General features: G+C 34.1%; 1 protein-coding gene across 2 annotated transcripts in view; it reads left to right on the forward strand.

Annotated features, from left to right (window-relative positions):
* Nucleotides 1–20,669, forward strand: part of LOC114324893 (pyrokinin-1 receptor-like) — a 49,158-nt gene that overhangs the window by 19,625 nt on the left and 8,864 nt on the right. For both annotated transcript variants that reach the window (XM_028272797.2, XM_028272798.2), the window contains exon 2: nt 19,264–19,484. In XM_028272797.2, coding sequence (XP_028128598.2) covers nt 19,264–19,484 — 221 coding nt within the window. The remainder of the gene's footprint in view (nt 1–19,263; nt 19,485–20,669) is intronic.

The following is a 20,669-nucleotide window of genomic DNA, read 5'->3' on the forward strand; positions in this document are numbered from 1 at the left end:
ATTTTCATTACGCAACTTCAAAGGGCTTTTTTACGTGCACATTTGTACTACATAAGGTAAGTTACGTTCATCCGAACTATTTTTGGTCCCAGAATATGTGTCCCTTCCTTTTTGTTACACCCTGTATAAACAATAGTATTTTGTGTTCTATTAGTGAAAACTACATTCAAAACAAAGTGAAATTAAGGACATTGACCTCGTTTATTATGAACTTTTTTCTCGTAAATAGTTTTATGATTGCTTTGAATGGTTTTAAAATGAATTTATTTACAGATATACATATATAAATATTAATAAGTTGTGGTTAGTAAACCGTTCTTTTTCTTCTGCTACTTTAGCCTGATCAAATATAATAAAATTCGACATTCGAATTCCTGACAATTTTTCACACATTTAAAATAGTTATTTATGAAACAGTTCGTGAAGTATGCTTTTTGCGAAGCACGCGATATTTAGGGCACGAGAGACAGCCGGAGCGAGTGCTATACATCGCGTAAGTTCGCAAAAAGTACTTCACGCACAGTTTCATACAATATTTTATCTACTCTACCATAAACAAATAAAAAATTATAATTCTCCGTCACTGGAATTCATTTCTATTCTACAATTTTTAGAACTTTGACATTTAAAAATTTTAACTTCTTTCAAACCACAAAACTGTCAAAACTTTTGTCGTAATTTATTGCTCATTATGTCATCACCATGACAACGTGAAAGTTAAGGATATTTAATTATATGAAAGTGTGTCAAAAACAGTGCGAAAAAGTAAGTCACATTTAAAATACATTGTTACCTCAAGCACACTTTAAACACTTCACGCACTGCTATCTATAATGACAGTTTTCACAAACTAAAAACTTATACATAATATGACATAGAGTAGATAAAATATTTTCTAGGACCATTTTTTGCCGAGATAGCTCTCCCAACTTTAAAGTTTCATATTTTTTTAATTATGAATATTAACATTTAAAAATGCATGAGTACATTTATCAATCTTATTATTTTACAGTGTCATTTATAGTAAAAATTTACAATATTTAAAAAAAATAATGATTTTATTCCACTGTTATTTTAATTTGGGAGAGAATACAGTGATGAGCGTGCTAATAACCGGCAAAATAGCGCAAAAGATGGAAAACATATTAAATTGTGAGATAAAAAGAAATACAACTAGTAGATTTGTTAAATTTAGCGATAGTAACATATAAATTGACATTATATTGATTGTTTCCCACTTTAGACGTATCAGAGGAGTGTGTCAACTAAAACTGTCACTGTGACAGTGGCATTTCTCAAATTCGTTCGATACGTCTAAAGGTGGGAAACAATCAATATAATGTCAATTTTTGAGTTACTATCGCTAAATTTAACACCTCCTCTAGGTTCATCTCTTTTTATCTCACAACTTAATATGTTTTCCATCTCTTGCGTTATTTTGCCGGTTATTAGTGCGTTCATCACTGTATAAAAATAATATCTGCAAGACCCGCTTTGCAATAAATATTAGCGATGAAATTTTTTTGCGAAGACTCTCGAAAGAAACAGAATTAAACAATGAAATAAGGATACCAAAATTACAATATCTAGGTCGTTTGGGTAAAATGCCAGCTTGTGTAAGTTATCATTCAAGGAAAGATTCTAGGAAAAAGAAAACATAAGAAAAAAGTTTGAGCAAGACTATTGGCTCCATAATTCCAGAGTATTGGTTTCATAACCCAGAGAATGGTTCAGGTGATCTTCAAATCTACTTTTAAAAGCAGCGCTGTAAACAGAATATAAATAAACTAAAAAGGGTAGTTCCCTAGGTTGGCTGTATACCATATAGTTAAAAAACTCAAACATGAAGTAAAAACCACTTCTATGTAATGTGTATATTTATTAAAATTTTTTAAAAATCCCAATGGATTGAAAAAATGTGTCCAATTCAGAACGTTTTCGGACCTATCAGTCCATCATCAGTGAATCTAAAATAGAATAAGTAATCCCACTAATAAAATTGAAAGATGGTTGAAATTTTAAAAGTTGAAAAATGAGGTTATGATTACTTACTCGAACACTTGCTAAATAGCCCCAGAACCAAACAATGTTTGAAATTTTAATTTAATCTACATTATGTTGTACTGAAATTGAACAGGCTAAACGCCGATGTTAAAAGATATAACCTCCGGGAACATAGTGAAGCTCTACCAGGAAACTTAATCAATCTGTTAATAAACTGTTTGGAGTGACATTGACAGTAGAGAAGAAGGTAGTCGATTTTCAAAGGTCTTAACAACAGGTCATGATCCAAAACAATAATATTATGATAATGATTTTAATATCTGAAAATGTCTAACATTTAAATCTACTGTTTTTTTAAAAGAAAATTGTGTTTTAAAAAATTTTTAAAATATAAAATTATTTTATTTTGACTGTTTACTATAAAATTAAACTGATCAAATTTATTAAAAAGGAAGTATGAGCTGCTATTAATAATGATAATTGTTAATGGTAATTAATAATGGTAATGATAATTGTTAACGATTGTTTTGGATCATGACCTTTTGTTTAAACCTTTGAAAATCGACTACCTTCTTCTCTACTCTCAATGTCACTCCAAACAGTTCCTTACAAACTTTTTGACACTTGGTAGTCAACGTTGGCCTAAGATGGTTGATTAAGTTTCCTGGTAGAGTTTTACCATGTTCCCGGAGGTTATATCTTTTAACACCGGCGTTTAGCCTGTTCAATTTCACTACAACGTAATGTAGATTGAATTATAATTTCAACCATTGTTTGGTTCTAGGGCTATTTAGCAAGTATTCGAGTAAGTAATCATAACCACATTTTTTAACTTTTAAAATTTCAACCGTCTTTCAATTTTATTAGTGGGATTACTTATTCTATTTTAGATTCACTGATGATGGACTGATAGGTCCGAAAACGTTCTGAATTGGACACATTTTTTCAATCCATTGGGATTTTTTAAAATTTTTAATAAATATACCAACTACGTAGAAGTGGTTTTTACTTCATGTTTGAGTTTTTTAGAATATAAATAGTCGTGGTGATCGCCAACTTTCAAATGAAGACGGTAGCTACCTTAAGAAGAAGAAGACTAATATTGTCCTAATGTGTTTTTTAATGCTTGACCTTGACTATACCGCATTTTCTGTTTATATAATGCAAGCTATTTTCCTGGTGACAGAAAATTGTTTACTTAAATTTTTATTTACTTAAAGTAATATAAATAGTCTAATTTTAACTGCACTTTCATATTTATATAAACAGTAGCTGGTCACTTGGCGTCACTTTATAGCACATTTAAACAAAATCAACTTAAATATATGCATTTTGCATATGCCGATGAAAATATTTTAAAATATTTATCCTACTTTTTCCACTTAAAAGTAGTGCATGATTAAATTTGAAAACAGTAGTCTCAAAATTACTATGTACTTATTGACAGAGTAAATAGAGCTAAAATGAAACACATTGAACTAGAACTAGAGAACGTATTCATCCTTCTATTTGGTTTCTTCATATTTTAATATTAGATACCCGAACTGTTTTTATGAAGTTTTATATAACAAAGATACATAAAAAAGTTTATATAAAAAGTCATACTCAAGTATACTCAAATACAATCGGAGATGATCAGGCAGGATACTATTGCAGGAAGGTCCTGCACAGACCGTATATAAACACTTCATATACTTTCCTGAGAAAAGTATGACAAGAGATCAATCGGTGCACATTTCATTCATCGATTTAAAAAAGGCGTATGACATAGTTATCAGAAAACAACTATCGAAAACGATGGAGGAAATCGGGATAACGCAAAGATTAGAACAAGCCGTAAAAAACCTATACAACAACAGAGTAAGAGTTAAAACCGACAATAAATACTCAAACGAATTTAAAACCACAAAAGGGTTACTGCAGGGATGCTCTACATCCCCGATGCTGAAGCCATAACATAAGGATTCTTCTAGGAGGGTTGTTCTGCTGTGATCTTGCTAGATGCCATGCCCATCTTAAACTTCCTATTCTTATAAGAGATACTACATCTTTACCACCAAATTTTTGTTTATATCTGTGGTATACCTGTGGTATTTGTACCTCCTCCTCCTCCAAACTCCAAATTCACAAATACCACCGAATATTCCTCTCAGGATCCTTCATTCAAATATAAGCAGAACGTTTTCGTTTGCCTTGGAGATGGTCCATGTTTCCGATCCATATGTCAACACTAGTTGTATAAGGGTTTTGTATATGGTTATTTTTGTTTTTTGGCTTAAGTTTCTGCTTCTCATATGTCTACTCAGTCCAAAATAGCATTTGTTTGCTAGGATTATCCTTCGCTTGATTTCTTCCGTCATGACGTTCTCCTTGGTGATCAAGGAGCCTAAGTATGTAAATTTGTCCACCACTTCAAAGGTAGAGTTATCAACCGTGAATTGGTGACCGATGTTTCTGACTCTATTGTTGGGTGTTGATGCTATCATCTTAGTTTTCTCCTCGTTTACTTGCAGGCTCATATTTTTTGAGGCATTTGAGAAGGTGGTGGTATACATTTCTTCTAGCTTGCGTGTTGTGCGGGCAACTAGGTCCACGTCATCTGCATATGCCAAAATTTGGGATGATTTATTAAAAATATTTCCTCTGTTGTCTATACGGACATCTCTGACCGCCTTTTCCAGAGCTATGTTGAAGAGGAGACACGCCAGCGCATCTCCCTGTCGCAGCCCAACATGCGTTTCAAACGCCTGTGATTGTTCGCCCTGTATTTCGACTTTGCAAACAACTTTACGCATTGTAGCCTTAACCAATCAAATTAGTTTATCAGGGATGTGGAATTCATCCATGGCTTCATACAATTTATTTCTTAGAACACTATCATAGGCCGATTTAAGATCTACGAAAAGATGGTATGTGTCGATATTGAATTCATTAGTTTTTTCCAGTATTTGCCTTAGCACAAAGATCTGGTCTGTTGTTGATCGACCAGGCCTAAAACCACTTTGATATTCTCCAAGAAGCTCCTCTGAATGTGCACTTAAGCGACTATATAAGATACTCGAAAATATTTTGTAGGCTGTATTAAGGAGGTACTGAAATGTTATGTGTGGTCTGTCCTATTGTATGGTTGTGAGACATGGACGTTAAAAACCACAATGCTAAACAAAATAGAAGCATTCGAATTGTGGTGCTATCGACGAATCCTAAAGATATCGTGGGTTTCGCACACTTCCAATGAAGATGTTCTTCAAATGATGAATTCGGAACGTCTGCTCATAAGCATCATAAAGAGGAGAAAAACAGAATACTTCGGCCATATAATTAGAGGACCTAAATACCATCTGCTTCGCCTTATAATACAAGGAAAAGTGGAGGGAAAGAGATGGATTGGTCGAAAGAAACTTTCATGGCTGCGTAATATTAGATAATGGTGTGGCTGCACAGTAGAAGAATTATTTCGCGCAGCAGCCGATAGAGAGAGATTTCAGGAAATTGTAAACATGATGACGGCCAACGTCTGAATACAGACACGGCACCTAAAGAAGAAGAAGATTAAGGAGGGCTATTCCCCTATAGTTATTACATTCCAATTGATATACACCACTCTTCCGGGATTTGTTCCTCATTCCAGGCTCTCAGTATTATTTTATATATTTGATTGGCCAGAGCAGCACCTATATATTTAATAAATTCCGCAGGTATACCATCAATTCCTGGAGATTTATTATTTTTTAGGTGTTTTATTGCATCCCATACTTCTTGAATTGATGGAGGCACTAATGGTGTATTGTTGCTTGCTCCTAGGGGTGGTTGATTTGGATCTTCTACTTCGATAGTAAGTAGTTTTTTTATAGTGTTCCACCTACCTTTTCAATATTCCCTCTTTTGTATTGAGTATGTGCCCATCCTTATCCTTACATAGTCTTAGCCTTGGTTTGAATTCCTTTCTTGCATTATTCAGAGTTTTATAGAATTTTCTTGTTTGATTTTCCTGTTTTAATGTCTCAAGTTCTTCCAGTATTCTATTTTCATAGATTCGCTTTTTTCTTCTATGAATGCACTTCTCTTCTCTTCTAAGGTCTTTATGTTCTTTTTGTTGTTTTTCTCAAGATCAGTGATAGAGAAAGAATTGGAAGACGAACAGGCTGCATTCAGATCAAACCGTCAAACAAACGATAACGTCTACATTATAAGGAATATAATAGAGAGACAATGCCGTAAAAGGGATAAACTAATTCTCATGTTCGTTGATCTGAAGGCGGCATTTGATACGATAAACAGAGAAATAATGTGGAAAATATTGGAAAGTTATAATATACCAAGAAAGATGATAAAAGTCATAAAATCTATATATATGGAAGTAGAAGGCCAAGTACAAATAAACGGAGAAATATCAGGCACTTTTAAATGAGATAAGGGAATTAAACAAGGAGATAGACTAAGCCCCCTCTTGTTTATAATAGTCATGGATACTTTAATAAAAAATACCAAAGATCAAACGGGAAACCTTCAATATATGTATAGTAGGATATAAAAACTTAAATGCAATAAAGATCAACTCCCTTCTATACGCTGATGACATAGTTTTAATCACAGACACAGTAGAGAAAATGCAGAAACTAATAGATATTTGGCAAAAAGAGATACAGAATTTAAAAATGGAAATGAATCTCAACAAAACAAAATTTATGATAATAAATGAAGATGAGAAAAAAGAAAGGAAAACTAATATAATAGTAAGGAAACAAGTAATAGAACACGTATCTACTTTTGAATATTTGGGAAATATAATAACAGATGATGAGAAAACGGACTTGGCAATAAGTAATAAACTGAAGAAGGCAACTAACGTGTATTACTATTTAAATAATACAATTCTTGGAAAGTCAGAAATAAACAACAAAACTAAACTCAGAGTATATAACAGCATAGTAAATCCGATAATGACATATGGGGCGGAAACATGGATTGAGAAGATTGAAACATGGATTGAAATATATGAGAAGAATAGCTGGAGTTACGAAGTTTGATAGACTCAGAAATGAAGATATAAGAAGTGATCTGGAGCAAGAACCGATGATGAGGAAGATCGAAAACAAACAATTAGGCTGGTTTGGCCACATACAACGAATGGAGCAAAAGAGACTTACAAAGAAGGTACATGAAGCCAAAATGGGAAACAAAAGAAAAAAGAGAAGGCCGCGGAAGACATGGATGGACCAGATCCAGGATGTGGGTGAAAGGAGACACATGAGTATGAGAGATATGAAGAACCTGGCCACCAATAGAAGCGCTTGGAAGAAATGGATAAGAGGCGGAACCCGACATCCGAACCTGAACTGGACATAGGTCCCCTGACCCAGGGGACATACCTGAAGGGCACTAAAGATTATGAGAAAGAAGGAGAAGTTATTTTTCTCGGGTTCTTCTTTGCTGCATCAGTTTATATGCATCGTTCTTTCTTCTTGAAATGTCTTCACACTCAGCATCGAACCAGTCATTGCGTGATGGTGGTTTTTCTGGCCCTAGAATGTAATTCTAGCACTGTCACTTATCACCGACAATTTCAACAGAAAGAACACTCCAGCAAATATAATATCTATTTAATATTTATCATATTATCATTTTATGATCTTGTAAGACTATCTCAGACAGTAGTTAGGCCAATTATGACGTACACTGTGGAAAAAAATCTGACACAACAAGGACAAGAAGACTGATGGAAACATGTTAAATGAAAGTAGTCCGAGATATCACAGGAAAATTATTATGGGGTAGACAACGTAGTACAGACCTCAGGCAAAGCTGTACTATAGAGAATATAAATGACTGGACACTGAAAAGAAAAAAGATGGTATAGCCATATAAGTAGAATGGAAGAAGGAAGACTGGTAAAGATATCACGAGACAGATCACCAAACGGCCGAAGGAGTATAGAAAGGCCTAAGAAGAGATGGAGTAACAACCTGGATATCTGATGAGGAGGAATCCGAAGATGGAGCAGGCGCAAGCCTATTAAGGAAGCAGGAAGAAGAAGAAGAAGAAAAAGAAGAAAAATAATAAGAAGAAAAAGAAGAAGAAGAAGAAGAAGAAGAAGAAAAAGAAGAAGAAGAAGAAGAAGAAGAAGAAGAAGAAGAAGAAGAAGAAGAAGAAGAAGTAAGACTATATACCTATTATGTACTTTTCATCTCGATGAAATATGGAAATTTACCTATAGAAAGAATATAGACAGAAGAAGTTTAACAAAAACAATGTTGGAATAGTTTATCTATCTTTTTGTAAACAAATCTTTATAATCCACAATTTTTAGCGCCTTGAACTTTGAGTTTTAGATTTTTAAGGTGACATAAATCAATTATAAATTCGTATTTGTGACTTGTTTCTGTAAATGTATTGTTATCGCATACAATTATTATTATTTTAAGCAGCTGATGTGTCAATCTTAATGTAAACAATCTATATTTTTTTTTCATAATTGATGGATTGGATTTAAACCAAAAACTCCATAAGAAAGAGCTGAAATTAGTCTATCCACCACCACAGAAAGAACTTAGTACTTTTAGCTCTATCACATATACAGGCAAGATAACAACAAAAATAGCCAGATACATAAAAAAGAAAGGAATAACACCAGCTTTCAGAACTAACAACAACTTAAGCAAATATATTAAAAACAATAAGAGCCGAAAGAGAAAGCAACTACAGAGTAGTGTTTACAAACTAACTTGTGGTGACTGTCTGAAAACTTACATCGGTCAAACTGACAGAACCTTTGACAAACGGACAGCAGAACACAAAAGGGCTTTCAACAATAGAAAAACAGACACTTCTACATACCCACTTCACCTTCTAGACCATAATCATTATTTTAATGAACAGTTTCAAATTCATATTTAAAATAAAGGCCTTAAGCTATCTTTATTAGAATCTATGGAAATTAATAAACTGAAAAATACAGATATAATTCTGAATGACCAACTCGAGACAAACAGCTCCCCACGCCTCAACCCCTTCAGTTAAAGACTTAAAAAGGCAAACACATTGTAAACTATATCACTTGAGAAAGGCACTCTGCCGAAACAGCTGTAGTCACATAGTTATAATAAATTTTGTGGAAGTATAGAAAACAAACGTTTTCAGTGTTTTATTGTTAGATTTTTTTCGTTTTAACGACGCAAAAGATATGATCCTGTGTGAACTATGAGAGGAACAGATCTAATATGACATTTCTATATTGTCGGTTCTAAAATCATATTACCCAGGAACCTAGGTAAATGAAAATAATGACCAAGGTAGAGAAATCAGGACACTCATTAAAATTACAAGACTTTCTTTCTTTCTTTCTCCCCTTCCTTGTACCCTATCAGGGTGCACTCACCCATCTCTTCCATTCTTTTCTGTTTTCTGCCATTATTTTTAATTCCTCGAGTGATTTTCCTTTAACTTTTCCCGCCTCTACTATTTGCTGTATCCATTTTTTTCTTGGTCTGCCTCTTTTTCTTTTAACAATGTTCGTTGCTTCGTGGACTCTTCTCGTAATTCTGTTGGGTTGCATCATCATCAACTGCCCATACCAATTCATTTGTCTCTTTTTTAGTTTATTCATTATTGGTTCTTGGTTGGCCATTCTCCTGATAGTCTCGTTGCTTAATCTATCCCATTTTGTCTTTCCAACTATCCTTCTTAAATGTCTCATCTCCATTGCATTTATTCTGCTCTTATGTTTTTCCAGAATTGTCCAGTTTTCACTTGCATAGAGCACAGTCGGTATCACTATTGTGTTATATATGTTTATTTTTGTCTCTCTTGCAAGTTCTCTTTTCCCCAGTATTGGGGCTAAGGCATAGTATAACTTGTTTGATTTCTTTGCTCTATTTGTTATTTCCCAGTCTATTTTTCCGTCGTTAGTAATGATACTTCCCAGGTATTCGTAAGTTGTAACTATTTCCAGTTCTGAGTTTTTGCATTTTATCTTTATTTCATTATCTTCATTGCCGTTGATTATCATTATCTTACTTTTTTCCTCGTTTATTTCTGTTTTTAGCTCTTCTATTTCCTCTACCTACATATCCATTAGTTTCTGCATTTTGTTCTCAGAATCTGCTATTAGTACTATGTCGTCCGCATACATTAAGGACTATATTGTTACCGGTTGTAATCTATGGTATCCTATTATTGTCTGTAGTTGGTTGGTTCTTGCTCTAGTTTTTCTTATTAATTCGTTCATTACGATTATGAATAGCAAAGGGCTGAGACTATCTCCTTGTTTAATACCTCTATTCCAATTAAGTACTTCTGATCGTTCCCCTGCTATTTGTACTCTTCCTTTTACCTCTTTGTAAGTACTTTCTATAATTTTGAAATTACAAGACAAACATTTATAAAAATGAATAAAATGTTTGTTAATCAAGACTTCCCACTGGAGCTGAGGATAAGAGCTTTAAGATGTTACTCTTTGTTGAATGTAATGTAAATCTGGACATTAAAAGTAGATCATATAAAGAAGTTAGAAGCATTTGAGATGTGGTGCTATATAAGTATTTTGAAAACACCATGGATTCAACGAGTTACAAATGCAGAAGTAGTAAGAATGCTACAAAAGCATTGCGGGGTCATAAAGAACATCAAAACAAGAAAGTTGGACTATTTAGACCATATTACCAGAGGCGCGAAATATGAGTTATTAAGGCTCACAATGCAAGGTAAAATGAAAGGTAAATGATACATAGGAAGACGAATAATTTCCTGGCTGAGAAGCCTAAGAGGGTGGTATGATTGCAGCTTAGTAGATCTTTTCAAAGCAGCCGCTAATAAGGTACGGATACTAAGATGATAGCCAACCACCGGTAAGAGAAGGAACTGCAAGAAGAAGAAGAAGAATTTTATTTAACTAAAAGTGAGATTTTCGATATGTATTGGAAGTCTACAGATCTTGGTTTATTCCTTTATTAAAGACATTTTAAATTACTTTTTTGTGAATTATTTTTTTCTATATACATATTTAGGTGCGAGAATCACCTCATAAAAGGAACCAATGTCGAATGCAAAGGACCGATATGCATATCTTGGAACAATAATCAACTCCACAAATGTTTACTTCCAGGAAATTAAAATTACAATAGACAAGGCTAGAGCAAATTTTAACAAAATTTGTGACAGAACACGTCACAAACAAAGATGTTCTGAGAAAGATGAATAGAGAAATGGAAGTCTTAAATACAATCAAAACCAGAAAACTGGAATATCTCGGTCATAATACAAGTGGAGAGAGATACACATTGCTCCAACTCGTTATGTAGGGAATGGTCTAAGGAAAAAAAGCGTAGGGAGACTTAAAATATCATGGCTGCCCAACCTGAGAGAATGGTACGGATACGGATGTACATCAAATGAATTTTTCAGAGCAGCCGTCTCTAAAGTCCAAATAGCTTTGATAATTGCCGACCTCCTTCGAGGAAAAGGCACTTGAAGAAGAAGATTTAAGTGCACCTAAAAATGCACCGAAGTTGCAAAGTGAGCCATTGATCTGAATTTTTAGACAAAGACTGAAATGTTTGAAAGTATTTCTCTGAGGTATCGTCTTTCCATGTCCTCATCCTCTCCATCCCTCCATAATCTTCGGAGTCTACCTCTTTTTCTCTTTCCTATGGGGCTCCCATCTGAAGTCTTTAATATCCACCTTGTACGATTTGCTCTTCTCACGTGTTCATACCAAATTAAACGATTTTCTTTAATGTAGTTTGGCATGTCTTGTTCTACTGCCATTCTTTTTCGTGGAAGACAAGCAGACCCCCTTTACAGATGGGGTAAACTTCCCTCGCTTTCTTGTGACTGCGGCGCTGCAAGACAGACGATCAGACACATAACTCAGGACTGGGTCTACACAGGCGACCAAGCAGGGCATACACAGGCGACCGTACATTCTTCGTAACAGCAACCGAAGGAACTATCGAATATATAAAAAAATTGACATCTGCTTGTGATGTATTGTATAATAGTCTAGTAAAATAAAATTAAACTACATGTAAATCAAAATGTAAATTCTTACAGGTTGAAACAAATTTTATATCAAAGTTTAGGTGGGTACAAAAGATATTTACAAGAAAGTATCCAAATCATACAAGGGGATCATTGTTTAAATAATTAAAAAGGGGTCATTTTTGCAAAAAAATTACTTTTTTAACTGCTGAGGTAATCCAATTACCAATGAAGGTCTATGGGATTTTTTTCTGCAAAGTTGAAGGGTAAATATTTCACATAAGACTTACTAAATTAAATTTCACCCCCTATTTATTTAAATAATTGTATACAAAACTTTAAAAACAAATTTGCAAAAAATTATTTTTAGCGTTTTAAATAAGCACTATAAAATATCTTATTTTACAGACTAAGTTGCGCTATGTTATCAGTATTAAGTAAAAAAAAATTGGTCCAAAAATATTTAATATTTTTTGAGATATTGAAGTTGTTTTTTAAATGTTACTCTATTTTCTATTGCAAAAACGCGGTTGTTGCCAAAGAAATATGTACCTGTATTAAATCTTATTATTTTTATTTTTATGTATATTTTTGACAAATGTATTGATAAATTGAAATTTCAATTAAACTTCCCCCTAAAATGGCATTTGAAAATTATTCAAATTTGTTTATAATTTGTTTTTTTAATAACGTCGCGGGGATTAAATATTTTGAAATGCCGTTTCAATAATTGGGTCCCTGGGAATTTTTCACTAATTAACAAATTTTTTTGTCTTTTTTTCCTCTTCTTTTTTTTTTCTTGGAGTTATATTATTACGGGCCCTTTTAGGGTTAAGTTTCATTAAGAATGTCGAATCTCTAAGTCGTAGATTCTAGACATAAAAATATTAAGATTGGTCTAAAATCACTTAAATAAAATGTGGCTACTTACTGAGTTACAGGGTGTTTTATTTAAAAATTTAAAAATTATTTTTACCAATTACTTTCAAACTATTTGACGTATCCTTATCATACTTGGCAGAAAGTGTATGTACTATACAGTCTACTAAATTGTGATAAATAAATGTTTCTAGCTACTACCAGAGGCGTACTACAGGGAATAGTTAATGGTTGACCCTTCCCAAATTCTACGCCACTGAGGAAATTACTATTTTAGCGAAATATTTCGATTCTCCAATACTTTCTATGTAAATAATATACTCTACTGGTAACGATTAAGTCATTAGTTTTCGAGATATTGGACGTTAAAAATGAAACGGCATAGTTATTTTGATTCATTCATTCATTCATTTTGAACTTCCAATATCTCTCAAACTGATGGCTTTATCAATACCAATAAAGTTATTTACATACAAAGTATTGGAGAATCGAAAAATTTCGCTAAAATAGTAATTCAGTCAGTGGCGTAGAATTTGGGAAGGGTCAATCATTCACTATCCCCTGTCGTACGCCTCTGGCACTAGCTAGAAACGTTTATTAATCACAGTTTAGTAGGGTGTATAATAGCCACACTTTCTGCCAAGTATGATAAGGATACGTCAAATAGTTTTAAAGTACTTGGTAACAATAATTTTTAAATTTTTAAATAAAACACCTTGTAACTCAGTAAGTAGCCACATTTTATTTAAGAGATTTTAGTTAAATCTTAATATTTTTAGGTCTAGAATCTACAACTCAGAGATTCGATATTCTTAATAAAATTTAACCCTAAAAGGGCCCGTAGTAATGTAACTCCAAGAAAAAAAAGAAGAAGAAAAATCGACGAAAAATTTTGTTAATTAGTAAAAAATTCCCAGGAACCCAATTATCGAAACGACATTTCAAAATACTTAATCCCCGCGACGTTATTAAAAAAACAAATTATAAACAAATTTGAATAATTTTCAAATGCCATTTTAGGGGGGAGTTTAATTGAAATTTGAATTAATCAATACATTTATCGAAAACATCCATAAAAATAAAAATAATGACATCTTAAACAGGTGAATATTTCTTTGGCAACAACCGCGTTTTTGCAATTTAAAATATAGTAACATTTAATAAACAAATTCAATATCTCAAAAAATATTAAATATTTTTGGACTAATTTTTTTTGCTTAATACTGATAGCATAGTGCAACTTAGTCTGTAAAATAAGATATTTTATAGTGCTTATTTAAGACGCTAAAAATAATTTTTTGCAAATTTGTTTTTAAAGTTTTATATACAACTATTTAAATAAATAGGGGGTCAAATTTAATTTAGTAAGCTTATGTGAAAGATTTACCCTTCAACTTTGCAGAAAAAATCCCATAGACCTTCATTAATAAGTGAATTACCTCAGCAGTTAAAAAAGTATATTTTTTGCAAAAATGACCCCTTTTTAATTTTTTAAACAATGGTCCCCTTGTATGATTTGGATACTTTCTTGAAAATACCTTTTGTACCCACCTAAACTTTGATATAAAATTTGTTTTAACCTGTACGAATTTACATTTTGACTTTTTTTTTTATTTTATTAGGCTATAAGGCATAAATCTAAATAATTACCTATTCTGTGATGTAAATCATACGCTAAATAAATAAAATCTTCTTTTTATTTATAAAAAGGGGTAGTTCCCTAGGTTGGCTGTATACCATATAGTTAAAAACTCTAACATAAAGTAAAAATCACTTCTATGTAATAGGTATATTTACTAAAATTTTAAAAATCCCAATAGATTGAATAAAATATGTCCAATTCAGAACGTTTTCGGACCTATCAGTCCATCATCAGTGAATTCGAATACTTGCTAAATAGCCCCAGAACCAAACAATGGTTGTAAATATAATTCAATCTACATTATTTTGAAGTAAAATCGAAAAGGCTAAAAGCCGATGTTGAAAGATAAAACCTCCGGGAACATGGTGACACCCTATTACGAAACTTAATCAAACATCTTAGGCCAACGTTGACTACCAAATGGTAGTCAACGTTAGTTCACTTGGTATCAACGTTGGCCTAAGATGGTTGATTAAGTTTCGTGATAGGGTTTCACCATGTTCCCGGAGGTTTTATCTTTCAACATCGGCTTTTAGCCTTTTCAATTTTACTTCAAAATAATGTAGATTGAATTATATTTACAGCCATTGTTTGGTTCTGGGGCTATTTAGCAAGTATTCGAATTCACTGATGATGGACTGATAGGTCCGAAAACGTTCTGAATTGGACATATTTTATTCAATCCATTGGGATTTTTAAAATTTTAGTAAATATACCTATTACACAGAAGTGGTTGTTACTTCATGTTAGAGTTCTTTTTATTTCCTCATTTCTAATGCGATGTTTCCATTTGGTGTTTCCATTTGGTGATATCCAAGTTGTTTTAGGCATATTCTTCTGACAAAAACATGTGCTTCCCACAATCATGTTTTTGGCAACTACCATACTAATATCTTAACCGTTATCATTATTAACATCGTGATGGCTCCATTTACCAATATTATCTTAGTAATAGAAGATAATAGAAACTAATGACGAAAATAATGTTTTAATTAAAAATAAAATCAATGTTTTTGTGAACACTTTCAGTAACAAATTAAGTAAAAAAATAATTTTTCTTAAGTCACTATATTCGTGAATACACTACACTCTACAATCTACAATATAAGCAATACAAATGTAATAGCGTAATACTATAACCTGTTAATACTATAACCTGTTAATCATAATTTTACTACCGGTAAAACAAATTCGACAAAATAATTATAGTTAATTTAACTGTTATTACTCGTTTAAGAGACCTGTATTAAGTCGTTTTGATAGTTTGTTTTGTTTAAGTAGCCATTTTTGTGGATCATTGTAAAAACAAGTTGTATTTTTTACATTATCACTCGAAAAATATCATCAAATTAATTATGTTGCGGTTTAAAAGTGAAATTAAACAAAATGACTTTGGCTTAATTTGCATAAAACACGGTACCACTAATGAAATCTAAACTTTGCCCTCAATTTAGTAAACATGGTATAATTTGCCTTTTTTAAATATTCAACGTTGCTTTTAACTATTTGTTTACCTATGGTGTTTTGTTTTTTAGTTGTTTTTCTCGATCCTCTTTTTTAATTATATCTCTTCATAGTTCTTCAATATCAATTCCCTTCATGTATTTAGGCCTTGCGCCTTTTTTTCGTATTTAAGAAGGGAAGGCTGAAATATTCAAAAGACATCTCATTCCAGGACACCGCCTGATTCGCAAGATTCATTCTTCGTAGCGCAAGATTCTTTCTTCGTAGCCCCGGTGATAGTTCTCCCGGTACTTTAAAAAAATGTCTTTTCATCACCGAGGCTACGCCCCTACGCCGGACACTTACCTGCCAAAACGAACCCTCTTGTGTCATCCAGTGCACCGGAAACGGAATGGCCTCTGTAAAGCTGAGGAACACTTCAGAAGAATTACCTTCATTTATCCACAGACTATCAGCAAGGAGGTTCCCTGTCTCTGTCCCTTTTCCCTGTTGCCACTTTTATTTTGATCCTAAAAATTGAGCTTTTTTTGAAAGGAACCCCGTTCAAGATAGGGCTTGGAAGACACTCATCATTCCTAGAAGGGGATTAGTCCCAGCTGGGTATTTCTCCTTCCCCATAGTATAAAACATCTGTTCCTCTTACTTTCGTCGTTGGTACAACTGTCTTTCTTCCTTTTATTTCTTCTTGATCACTGCATTTGATGTAGTTGTCTCAATCATTTCCCTTTTTCAAAATTAAAACCTTGTCCTCTTCCCATCCTGATTCCTTATACTCTCCATATGTTGCACTTCAATAACATCGTATATGTCAGAGTGTCCGGATGTCCGCAATATAGGCATTCATCCGTGTCAGCTTTTCCGAACCTATAGAGATAGTTCCTAAAACACCTGGGTCCTCTGAGTACCTGCGTTATGAAATAATTCAGTCACCTGTGACCACAGTCTACCCAATATCCACTGCAAATATCCACCTCATTTTGTATTTAGGTTTTTCAATGTAGGTCTGGGGCGTACAAAATCTGGAACGTAAAAAGATGTCATGGTTGCGTACAGGAACAGGACAGGAATCCACAGCTATGAAATGTTTCGCAATAGAATTAATCCTGAACCTAAATTCCTCACCTAATAAGACAATATACGATGGACGCCTACGTAGCAATGCACGGCACCATAAAGAGAAGAATGTTTCCTTCTCAGTGCAGCCACAAAATTCGCAGTCTTCCGGATCACTTTCCCCGCCTACTCTTGTCACTATTCATTATTGTGCAATGTCACTCCCGGTTACTTGCTTTCGCCAGGATCCATTGCTTCGGACCCAAGACAGATCCGCCACGTCCAAACGCGTGCCCTTCTTCACCATAATACTTTTATGGGACAGATACCCATCCACAAAATTCATCGGGTACAAAGGTAAAAACCCAAAAAAAATGGCCTACCTCAAGGAAGCGTTATGGCGCCGTTCCTATTTAACATCTACACCAACGACCAACCAATGCACCATCAAACTGAGAGTTTTGTTTACGCTGACGGCCTTACGGTATCGCCGTAAAGGGGAAAACACTCACACAAGTAGAGTCGACAATGGAAGAGGCTTTAAACATGATGTCAACTTACTACAAACAAAACTCATTAAAGCCAGATCCTACTAAAACAACATTCCATCTCAACAACCATCTGGCGCATGTAAAACTAAATGTTTCTTTAAAGGGACAACGCTTGGAACATACTGATAGGCCCAAATATCTTGGAGTGATACTAGGCCAGTCGCTAACGTACTCGTATAAATTCCACTGTCAGAGCACAAGACAAAAGGTTTCTACGAGAAACAACATTCTCTGTAAACTTGTAGGGAGCAAGTGGGGTGCAAATGTGCAAACCCTCAGGTCGCCTTATGTTGCTCAATAGGGGAATGTGCTTGTCCCGTCTGGGGTACGCCCAACAAGTCACCACGGCGTTAAATGAATCATGTAGAATAATTACCGGTTGTACGAAGCCTACCCCTCTACCCCTACTGTACCGGGCAGCTGGATTTTCATCATCAGACCACCGTAGATGCGCCTCACAATATGTAGAGAAGTTCAGGCAAACTTTCGATGAAATGCACCAATTACATGGGTTTGACGAACCGCCAGGAATCAGACGATTTAAATCAAAGAAAAGGTTTATGAGAAATGTCAGCGTCGAACCACCCGAACTGTTCCCCCTACATCCAGAACGACCTGGTGGAATGGACTTGGACTGGAGGACCTGGCGGACACTCAACCGCATACGTACAGGTGTTGCCCCTGTAAAACAGAACCTTATTAAATGGGGTGTAAGGACAGATAACGACGCACTCTGTGAATGTGGGGAAATACTGAATGTGGAGCACCTGAGAGTATGCGGACTTTGCACATCACAGTACACCCTCGATGATTTATGGCTCGCAAATACAAAGGGTGTATACGTGGCCCGATATTGGGCAGAAAAACTGTAGTCGGATCCAGACACAAAAAAGTAAAAAAGTAATCAGGTAAAAACCAAATTACCTCGAGGATACACCTCCTGATCTCTCAATAATGTACTCGATACGTCCTCCCAGAATCTTTTACACAACTTACCCATGCACAGAAGGAGACAAATGGGATGGTACTTTTCCCCTACTTTAGAGAGCAGTACCTACCTTGATGTCGTCCAGCGGTTAGGAAAGATTTGTGTTTCTAGCAGTGTAATCATGTGCTCCAGAAGCCTTCAGCGCTTCAGGTGGTATCTGATCCAGTTCGGAGTACCTGCACGTCTTGATTGCTCCCAGTGCCTCGACAAGTGCATCCACGGTAAAGAGTACGGTCAGCTCAGCTCCTTCGTACCTCCATATTCAATGCCATCTACCGAGCAGAAAGCTGTCTTGTGTAACTATGTATGTATATATGTTTTGCCTATGCATCTACCATCATCTGCTATGATCTTTTTTTTCTACTCCTTTCAGCAACTGGCAACTTATCAAATGTTTGTGCATTCATTGATGCCACTTCCAGACTTCCTTTAATATATTCATTCTTAATTTTATCCTTATTTATGCCTCCACTCATCTAAGCATTCTCATTACCAAAATACATTCGTTGTTCCTGTTTTTAATTGCCCAACTCTTACTTCCATATAACATAACTGGTCTATGTCAGTTGATGATAGAATTTTTCTTTTGAGACTCGACGCACCATACAGGGCGTTACGCCGTACAGTTTGGGAGCATTTTTATATATAAATAATGACATTTTCAGATATAGAAATATAAATTTAACTCTAGTCATTTTTTTTAGTTGCTGTAGTTGTGACATTCTTTATATGTTGGGCACCGTTCCATATTCAAAGGCTGTACGCCATCTACAACACCACCATTCCTACCAAAGAGACGCGTGACATGTATATGCAGATATATGGAATCATTACGTATATCAGTGGTACATTATTCTATACGTCAGCTACGATCAATCCGATTTTGTACAATATTATGTCTGCGAAGTTCAGAGATGCCTTCAAGGTAATGTAATACTTTTAGTAGTTTTTTCTAATTTATTATTAATAAATTTTAACACTTAGTTTATTTAGTTTTTATTTTATTTTTTATATACATTTATTTTTACTTTACTATTTATACTTAAATAGTATATTTAGTGCAACGTTCATTTAATGATGGGCATTATGAAGCGAGTATGAGCGATACGAAACGAGCCGCCTAGCTGCGAGTTTAGTATAGAGTACGAGCTCCATAATGATAAAATAATGCAAGTTGTATACACGATTTCTTCTATGATCATTCACAACAAAAATATATTCAAATTTATTAATTTTGTAACCCAAATAAATTAAGTAGTTTGTCAGTTTGTTTACATATTCAGAACTGTCATAGCGTATGCATTTGATTCGCCATTGATCACTGCGCGTGTGCCACCTTCATCGCGAATGCCATATCGCGATTCTATTGGTTAAAAATCTGTATCATAATGAAGTTCATTATGATACAGGTAGTAACATCATAATTGATATACACTGGGGTGCAAAATTAACCGGACATCTTAAAAATGGGTCATTTTAGATGTCTCGAAGTTTCTAAACCTGTTGTTTTTCAATATAGAATAGCATTATTATTTAACAATATCGCTGTAATAATATTGTTGCTAAACATGTAAATTTTCATTGTATACCGGGTGTACCCATGAAACTGTGTTTTTTTCTCAAACTTCGCATCACCCTGTGGAATATTCTAGCATTTATAAAATACTCAAATTAAAACCCAACTATAGCCTCATGTTTTCTCAACATTCTGTTTTTTGATACATTCGCTTATGTTGGACCGTAAAAAAGTTAGGTACTTTAACAATTAGCCACGTTTTTCATCAATACAGGATTTTTTTAAATAAGTATGGCAAACTTCAAGGGGTAATTCTACATGAAAAAATAATGATAGTTTGCTTTATAAACATATGTCTGCAAATGCTTCGTTTTTGAGATAGGGGGTGTTAAAATTTTTTTTACAAACTGACGATTTATTTATTACTTTAAAACCGGTTGAGATATTCTAATGAAATTTGGTGAGTTTTAAGACGTAGTTATTGTACATGTACATTTTTTCACATACAAGTAAGAATTTAATATGCACCATTGGCGCGCATACAGGTAATATGAGCCGTCATATTACCCGTATGCACGCCCATGGTAAATATTA

Source organism: Diabrotica virgifera, chromosome 9 (genome assembly GCF_917563875.1).
Source record: "Diabrotica virgifera virgifera chromosome 9, PGI_DIABVI_V3a".
In the NCBI taxonomy this organism is placed as follows: Eukaryota; Metazoa; Arthropoda; class Insecta; order Coleoptera; family Chrysomelidae; genus Diabrotica; species Diabrotica virgifera.